Source organism: Anopheles gambiae, chromosome 2, assembly GCF_943734735.2.
Source record: "Anopheles gambiae chromosome 2, idAnoGambNW_F1_1, whole genome shotgun sequence".
Classification (NCBI taxonomy): domain Eukaryota; kingdom Metazoa; phylum Arthropoda; class Insecta; order Diptera; family Culicidae; genus Anopheles; species Anopheles gambiae.
Genome location: NC_064601.1, coordinates 35,766,287 through 35,775,849, shown reverse-complemented (window position 1 = coordinate 35,775,849; position 9,563 = coordinate 35,766,287). Strand labels below are relative to the sequence as shown.

Here is a 9,563-nt window from a genome sequence, read left to right as displayed (position 1 = left end):
TTACGCTGTACTTTTTATGTTTTTATTTGTATGTGTTTATTTATTTCGTATTTTTCGTTCTTTCAGTATTTATGTTCTTTTTAATCATGCTGCTCAATGGACTGCCATGCTAAAAAATTAAGAAAAATAAAAGTAAGTCATAGTAGAACACCCGTACAAGTAGAAAATTCATCTCTATATTCTTTAAAATGATGTAAATAAAATAAATTTATATCCGAATTGATTTCATTAAAATTTACCAGGCGCACTCATGTTTCAGTATAAATTAGATTTGAAATACATTTACAACAAATATCGCAGTAATAATCATGTATGATGCTGTATCAAATATTAATGGGGTTTTAGGAGGAGTGGATCTATAGGAGTGGATCGTTTCTATTGCAAAATCGATTCATGGATGAACTGGTTTGGCTTTCATTTTAGCTCAAATATATTGCTCTCCGTATATATGTAACCACTTCTGTCCCTTTAGCTGAGTTGCGCGCAAGGCTGCTGGCTGCCAACCGGTCATTCTACAGTCTGAGATATCAGTTCACCTCAAAGAACCCGACGGACGAAGCTGGGAGAGCTTATATAGTACCTGTATAGTACCGGTACTCACATACGCCTCTGATACATAGACACTGTCCAACTCTGACGAAACCCTCTTAGCCGCGTTCGAGAGGAAAATGCTCTGAAGGATACTTAGCCCTGTATGTGTAGAAGCACAATGGAGGAGCCGTTATTATGACGAGATATACGAGATGGCCATGTAGTACGCATAGAAACGGACAACCCAGTCCGTAAAGTATTTTTAGGCCGTTTTTAGGCGTGAGCGGTTTTGGACACTCCTGAGGCAGGCAAAAACCGCAAAGCGGTTGTAGTGCCGGATAAGTGAGTAAGTCTGTCCCTTTTTGTGTGGATAGCCAGCTACAAACTATCTCATTTTTGCTCGCAAAATAATCACAAACGATCGCTTCACATCAATTGATCGTGGGAACCCATATCAATATATTCCTTTACCTACGTAATAAACCGCAATTTACAACCGCAATGTACTGCGGATGCGAAGGGAAAATTCCTTACAGAACGGGAGTCGATCGAAAGGTAGGGCAAAGGTAGAGGTACTACTTCCAATGGCACCTTAACGGGACAGACTCAGGAGACGCAAGAAGGGGAACAAGGCAAAAGCATCAATACCAGTAACACAGCAATGATGCAGATGACGAGTTGCCACCACCATCTCTGGATGAGATTGTTAGCGTAATAGAGCAGCTTAAGAGTAACAGGTCCGGTGGTAGCGATGGCATGTTGGTCAAGCTGTTCAAGATGCGGCCAGAGTCAAAATGTACCATCTGATCGTGAGAACCTAGTAGCAAGAAGAACTAACGGAAGAATGAAAGCTGGGCGTCATTCATACAGTTTATGGAAAAGGCTGACAAGCTGGAATGGACGAATGTTCTTGCCATAATAATCCCCCTAGTCAGCATGGATTTCTCCCAAGGAGATCTTCCACCACAAATCTTGCTGAATTTGTTGGCTACTGCTTCGACAACATGGATCGTGGTACTCAAGTTGATGCAGTATATATCGACTTTAGGGCTGCGTTCGATAGTATTTCTCATGATATTCTACTTTCGAAGCTAAAAAAACTCGGTTTCCTCGACTGGCACATCACCTGGCTGCGTTCATATTTAACTGGTCGTTCGTACTACATAAACATAGGATCTCATCGTTCTCACTCCTTCACCAGCTCCTCCGGTGTGCCCCAAGGGAGTAATTTGGGACCGCTACTCTTCCTCATCTATATAAATGATCTATCTTTCGTTTTACCGTCAGGCCAACACCTAATGTACGCCGACGATGTAAAAATATTCGCTCAAGTTAGAAACGACAGTGACTGTGTACGCCTTCAAACGATCCTTGAGAATCTGGATAGCTGGTGCAGCGGAAACGCCCTCCAAGTGTGTGCTGATAAATGCCACTGTATATCATTCAGCAGAGCCCGTCACCCCATCACGTTTACATACACTATGCTCAACACGGCTTTGGCTCGCACGACATGTATCCGTGATCTGGGGGTGCTACTCGATCAGAAGATGTCATTTCGCCCTCACATTGATAGCGTTGTTGCGAAGGGAAATCAGCTACTTGGTTTAATTACGCGGACCTGTAGCGAGTTTACCGATCCCATGTGCGTCAAGTCTATCTTCTGTGCCATCGTAAGGTCGTGCCTGGAGTACTGCTGTCCGATCTGGTGCCCGCTCGGCGTTGGTGACATCAATCGCCTCGAAGCCATTCAACGGAGACTCACCAGGTACGCGGCTCGACTCCTTCCATGGCAATCCCGCCACGCTCGGCCCACCTACCATCAGCGGTGTCTGCTTCTCGGACTTGAACCACTCTGCTCTCGACGTAAAAACGCCCAATGCCTTTTCATATTTCGGCTCCTTAACGGAGAGATCAATTCCTCGGCATTACTAGCCAGCATCAATTTGTTCGCTCCCAGTCGGATTCTTAGATCCAATTTCCATCTCCGTGTAGCGCGTACCCGCAATAACCATAGCCAGGGACACCCCATTATACGTATGTCCCTCGAGTTCAATGAAGTGTTAGATTTGTTCGATTTCAGTATGTCTACTTCTACGTTCAAGGAGAAATTGCATCTACGTCACATTTAATGTTAGCTTATAACTAGAGGTCTATTTATATGTTATAAATGATCATTGTTGTACATATCTTAATTTAATTATAAGGTTGCCGATTAGACACAATGGTCCGTCGGTTGTGTATGAAATAAATAAATAAATAAATAATGAGCAAGGATGCAGCGCTAGACAACGACATCCGGGGCACAAACTTTTATTGATACTTTCAATTGCTTAGCTTCGCGGAAAACATCGAAATAATCGGTAAAATAACAGATTAAATGTGTGAAGCATACACCAAAACTCCGACCACGCATCGTGCAGGGTAATTATGTATGCTAAGAGCTTCACCACCAAATGGAGGATGCAAACGCTCTGGGCGTATTTCAGCATACAATAACTCGATTGCTAGGTCAGGTGAAGCAGGCTCTTTGGGAGATTACATGCCTGCATAGATGGAAAGCTGCAGCTAAGGACCGAGCATCCGAAAAGAGCTCTCTTAGATCGAATGATTCGTCCGATCGCAACAACCAATATAACAACTGAAACGTGCAACAACCGAAAGCACACAGTAAAAGCTAATTCAAAAACATGAAAACGATTTTTTGAATGGCAATCGTCTGACAGATGATATCAACTACATTTGTATAATAGGAAGTGGCCCGTACATCTTCTGTTATTCTTTTACCTTTACCTAACAACTGTAGTAGCTCAAGGTCGCCCAGTACCACTGATGGGCTTGAACTTCATAGTGATTATCCATAGCAGGATAGTCAGTCCTACGCATGGGGCGGGCGGGCAGGGTCTATACGGGGCTTAAACCCATGGAGTGCATATTGTTAAGCCGTGTGAGTTGACGACTTTACATCGGGGCTGACCCAAACATAATTTTAAAAAAATAGCATAATATCAGACAATGGGGATCATATCCGATGGGTTAAGAGGAGTAGTAAATCAACACCAAGAGAATTATTGTTGAACACAGAATTGAAGGAAAAAGCTTAAAAGCTTAAAAAGTTAAATTGAAGGGAAAAGCATGGTCGTGTGGACGCAGGACGTCCAAGATTAAGGTTTTTCAATCTTCTACGTTTTATCAGTTTTCATTTGTAGTTCAAATGACATGTTGTGTAGCGGGATCTACATCACAATGCTAAGCCTGAAAAATAAGAACTAGGGTACAATAGCTGCACAAAATAAAGAAACAGAATACTAACCGACTCTACACAACAAAACACAGCAAATTCGTTTAAGCTTGGTCTTTTTATTCTTGACGATTGGTGAATGAGCAACACAAACAAGGATTGAGGATTATGATCAAATCATAATATTTCGTACGAAATATATACATAAACGATCGCAAATGAGCAAAACGCACTATCGCTATTGTTCGCTTCTTCGGTACGTGCACACGCACACACGTACACACGTGCTCCACGACCACACCGCGATGGTCTCTTATAAATACAGTCACACACGCACGCACACATCCTTTTGCAACCGCATGTCGGCAGGCTCCTCACCCGCAAGGGTTCTGTGTCTGTGTGTGTTTCTCAGTTTAGTCTGTTAGTTGCTACGTCCTCTCCATGCAGTAGAATCTAAATGCGAATGATGCTGGAAATGTGATGTCCTGATGGTAAAGCAAAGGTCCACTCGGTCACAGATCGAGTGTAGTTGCTCCGGCGGAGAGCTCGCTCGCTCGCTCGGTCGGTCGGTCCTTCTTAGACGGCCTTGTAGTAGCGGACGCACTTAGCGTTGCCGGCAGTCATGGTGGCGGTCAGATCGGTGGCAGTGAACTCGCGCACGATCGTGGTCGGCTTCTCGCCCTTCTGCTCGTGGATCAGCTTGTTGCCATCGAAGGTGCAGACCGACTTGACCATACGTCCATCGACGGTTTCCTCATCGAACTCCTCGCCCAGCTTGAACTTGATCGTCGTGTTCTTGAAGGTGGACAGCGTGTTGAACGTGTACTCGTCACCGTTCTTCACGAGCTCCACCGTGGGCGAGATGCTGTTGCCAAGCTTGCGAAGCACCATGCCGACACCTGAATCGAGAAGAAAGAGAAAGAGAGGGTTGGTAAATATTGCACAAAAGAAATTTATATTAATATCGTTATCAATCGCTGGGACTGACGTTATCAATGCAGTCAGGGTATGGTCCTTGTGCGCGAAAGAATGCATTTGATGCAGACATAGCCTCATTATTCGATCGTCCATAATTTGACGCCACTATCACAAAACACACCCACCCTACGCCAATGCAATAGAGGAGAGAGTACAACAGCTGATTACCGTGCTATGGCAGGGTTGGACTTAGGTTCTAACACCGCGTGAAGGGCAAGGTGTAGTCAAAGTCCAACGCAAACGTCGATAACGTACACCAATACAGCGGGTATGAGAGAGTGGTAGCGTGTCGACTTGGCGCATTTGCTACTGGACGATGCCGACCACTTCCTGGTGCAGCGTCGGAAATTAATTCAACGTCCCGTGTCTGCAGCACATTACTGATGCCTGTGGTTCAGGAAGTGTAGGAACTTTATACTAGCAGGAAAACAACCATTTATGTCACACAAAAATATTCGTGCAATGAGTGCGGTACCAAGGTAATGAGAATTATTCCACGTTCTTTGTCCGCTTATGCATGGCTGATGCTTAATATGCATACTCCATTCGTCGGAAGACTTGGTACGAAATGGAAAAAAATCAATAATTCTACCAGATGAACGAATTGTCGAAGAATATTCTGCACGTTAGGCTGCCCAGTAAGGTGCAAACAGAGCAAACATCCTTCTGGAAATATGACTGCATCGTTACACAACATATTTTTTTCTCACGTTTGCAGTTACTGATAACAGATAGCTTCACCTACTCCTACCTATAGCGTGCGGCAAGGGAACAATCAGGGCGATTATGTTTATTTTAAACTGACCGCACGAGGGCTCAACTGTTAAGCTCAATTCCCCGATAAGCGGCCCCCGTCACGAAAGTTCAAAGTTGCTCGGGACGCCTTAATCTTGCACCTCGGCGCTTTTTCTTCCTATAATCTTTCCTGGGCCACGTTCATTCCAGCGTGAAGTAAGTTTTCGATCACACCAAATGTAGAAATGTTTCATCTTTTTATCGAGCACCGATTACAAGCCTTAGCGGGCCGAGACCTAATGACTGGCAACTGGGTCTCTTAGTGGCTTATCGATATTTAGACCTTTAATCAGTGTACCCAACTGAGGAATACTGAGAAAAAGACAAACGTTCCTAATCATCGCGTATAACTCTCTGCTGGAGTGCAACGTGCGAGTCTTATCATCGCTTATCTGGGTACAGTCGAATAAATCCATCAAACACCAACACGCCCTCCGTCGTTCCGTCTTTTCTTTTGGGTTCTCCCGTTCTACTGGCCTGTTCCAAAAACGTTTTGGTTTAAATTTGTCCTGCCTCGAAAGTGCTACGAGTTGCTGCTGTTGGCTGGAAGCGACGACGGAAAGCATTAATTCCAGCTCGATTAACAATCGATGGAAAACTACCCGACCCAACCACAGGCCACACCGACCGTGCGGCGACAACTCCGTCGTCGACGACGCCGCTTTGTTGGATCGGTAATTTCAAGTGACGCTTAAATGAACCGAAATTATGCAATAAACATTGCGTGTCGACCTGACAAAATCGTTAGCAACAGGTAGTAGTGCAGCTAATGCTTTTTTGTGTTTTGCTCGCTTGTCTCTACCAGGGAGACGTCGAGGGTAGCGACCAGGGAGAGCGGCAATGGGGGAACACACGAGGCATCATTATAATTACATGTTTTACGCAAATATGGCGTCAACTGTACATATTTTTTACAGCCAAGGGTTTGTATGGCCAAGGGCTGACGCAAAATATGGGAAGAAGCCTAATTCGTTGCGTTAATGATAATGAAGTTAGTCTATTATCCATCGTGCTATCTCGTGCTGCCTTCCACAATCAGTGCTTTCGGTATCGTCATCGGGAACATCGGTTCTCGATCTGGCCACCGAGGAGATAACAACGTCCACCGTCACTTCAGTTCACTTCAGGCAGTTGACTACTGCCCCCACCCCTGACCGACAAACCAGTGTAAATGGGATAATATAATGGATTCTTGATTCAATTATGCTGCCCTCTTCTTTACCCAATTGAACCTCTTAAGCCTCTGCCACGGTGTATGTTGGCCTGCGGGTCGTGTTTAAACAGAGATTCCGTTGCGTTAGCTCGGTCTCCAAAGGGGCCTCTTCTTGGGAAGGATCGGGTTGTCTGACTACCGCCGTTGGATGGTTTGACAAGTGTCACCTCGGGTAGCATGGGAAAATACTTCAGCTACAACGACTGCTGTATTGTGCAGCTCTGGCCCGCGGATGTGGGGAAAGAAACGCAGCCCCACTGACCGGCAATTGGATTGATATTAATTGATTCACAATGGTCTCGGTCAGACAACGCGGGCGCGATCTCTTTATTGCACCGCCAGAAAGGAAGCCGTCCAGAGGTTATGCACTGTAGACCATTTGATTATGGCATTTTACTTTCTGCTGAGTGCATTCTTCCAGTCATCGTCACGTGAGTTCGTGAGCGAATGAAGAAGCCAAGTGGTTCTCCGGAAGTGTCTGTCTGGTATTTGCAATGCACCGTTGCTTTCATTGGAAGGAAGTCTGCTGTTCCTCTTATGAGCCCGTTGTGCGGCAAATTGAGCATGATTAATGCAATAAACACGAATTTTGCCATAAGAAGTAACTTGAAGCGACATGAAAATGAAGCTACATGTACTTGTTGTTGTGGCCAAATGTACCTTTAGAAAGCGAATTTGACGCTCTGCCGTGACTCATTTCATACAAAAAAAGTGTACTTTTGCTGCAACGACACAAATTCAAACATTGTACGCCACGTGCTTTCGGACATCGCGCCACTCTTGTATGTTTGTGACGGATTGGAAAGTACTCAAGCGTGACCGGAAAAGTGTGCCATGAAGTAATGACAGCACAGAACATTACACCGCCTTTTCCCGCTTCTGCCCTTCCGCTTGACAAACCCCCTCAAGCGGAATAGATGCGACAATACGCAACACAACAACTACGCTGCGCGCAAGTGTGTATTTGAATCGTTGGAAAGGCCATCGACCCGGGCCATCTAATCGACACGCGGACATTTCTCTCCTCGCTACATTTGTTCAGCGTGTTGTGTCGTTCGCAAAGAAGCACTATCGATGCATCGTTGAGCCGGCCGGTTAGAAAAACCGGTCTCTTGTGCATCCAATGGCGCGAGACTGTATTGTGCAAGTGGCAAACAAATCGATTCAAGGAATGCTGTTCAACCAACAGTTCAGTTTAAAAATATAAACTAATTTTCGAGATAAAGCAGCAGGATGCCAACGAGAAGGAATTCGCTGGCTCGTCATTCCAGGAGAGCTTCGTATTGCGTATTTTTTGTGCTGAACCAACGAACGATGTTAGCGTGTTAACTACCCGTTTCATTTCACCCCTCTCTTCATTCTGGTCTCTGGCTTCTCTTCAGCGCAAACGCGCCCTTGCATCGTACGATGTGGTGCGTAGCTGAGAGAAACTTTGCTTGTTGGAGTAGGCTAGACTGAAGCCAACGACAACCGAAAGATAGAAGGAGAGAGATAGCAAGAAGCAGATATACAGCATCGGATGATAGCTCGCACGATGTGTTCTAAATTACACTGACCCACTGTCTCATATTGATGCTGATTTTTACAAAAGATTCAACTAAAACTTTGACAAACGATGTGAAATCTGCTAGCTTTGCACAAGTTTTTTCTAACCACACACGCATTTCACACCACTTTGGCTTCCTGTTTGGGAAAACGAACCGGCGTTTTTAGGCCCCCCACTTGCACTCCCCACACACCTCACCGCTGACGATCGTCTGTACTTACCGAGAGCCTTCATGTAGTCATCGAATCCCTCCGACTTCTCCATCTTGTACTTCTTTCCTTCCCAGACGGCCATTGTGGATGTAAAGTGAGGTGGTTTTACACGGGATGAGTGTTTGGGAAATGCAATCGAATGTTGCTTGCGATGAAAGGCCGGGAAATCGACTTCTGTCCCTCGCTGTGTCTGGCACCGAACTTAGCTCTCTCTCTCCCAGGCCGTGTGGTTAAATACACCATCACACCGCGGTGTCGGGATCGGCGGACTTCGTGCGGCGAAGCACGAAAGCAGGTAGCGTCCTCTAGCGGCCATCAGCCGAGGCACGGACGTAACGGTCGAAGATAACGCATCGTGTCAAACGGGCGCGTTTGAATGTACGGGTGGTGAGCAGCGTTGAGGTGGAGGTTGATATCGGCAGATAGATGGGATTTTATCTACTTTTAGGGCTTGATATCCATGCACTCCGGTTGGAGATAGGAATAACGTTCGATTTGATGTAAAGTTCCTATCAACTTTCAAAATGGACTTTGACCACATCGTGCACAGAAAATAGTATTTTTGGTGTGAAAATTAGACTGATTTAAATTCATGCCGATACTGAAAACGGAAAAGAATCTTAAAACTTTTCATTCAAACGAACTGAGTTTTGGGCTATAATCAAAACGTGCATAACAGCGTTTTTGTTTTCTTTGCTGACCATCACCATAAAATGCTCAATTATCTCTTCGTCCCTGTTCTCCCTTAAAATTGCATTGTATTTGAACGGAACACAATCATTGGACGAAAATGACGTCATTTATATCGTACGATATATCGCCGGTGCAAAACAACGCCTTCTCCATGGTTGTTAAGCCCGGTCTACACAAGGCAGCAAGTGTCAGCCAGTGACAGAATGATCTGAATATTGTACACTTTCGGTACGAAATTCATTCTATTCACCATTTGCTTGGCTCAAAACTTTCATTTTTATCATTTTACAATGGATTTTACTACAAAATTTGAAGCCAGACGAAGGTGCAAATAAGTTTGATCTCGTTGATAGAATC

At 45.0% G+C, this 9,563-nt stretch overlaps 1 protein-coding gene across 1 annotated transcript; it reads right to left on the bottom strand.

Moving 5' to 3' along the window:
* Nucleotides 1-3,868: 3,868 nt before the first annotated feature.
* Nucleotides 3,869-8,914, bottom strand: LOC11175928 (probable fatty acid-binding protein). Its single transcript, XM_003436396.2, has 2 exons — nucleotides 8,523-8,914; nucleotides 3,869-4,668 (listed from the first exon to the last, which is right to left on the bottom strand). Exons 1-2 carry the CDS (start codon nucleotides 8,593-8,595, stop codon nucleotides 4,346-4,348), a joined length of 396 nt encoding a protein of 131 aa, XP_003436444.1. The 5' UTR covers nucleotides 8,596-8,914; the 3' UTR covers nucleotides 3,869-4,345.
* Nucleotides 8,915-9,563: the final 649 nt, after the last annotated feature.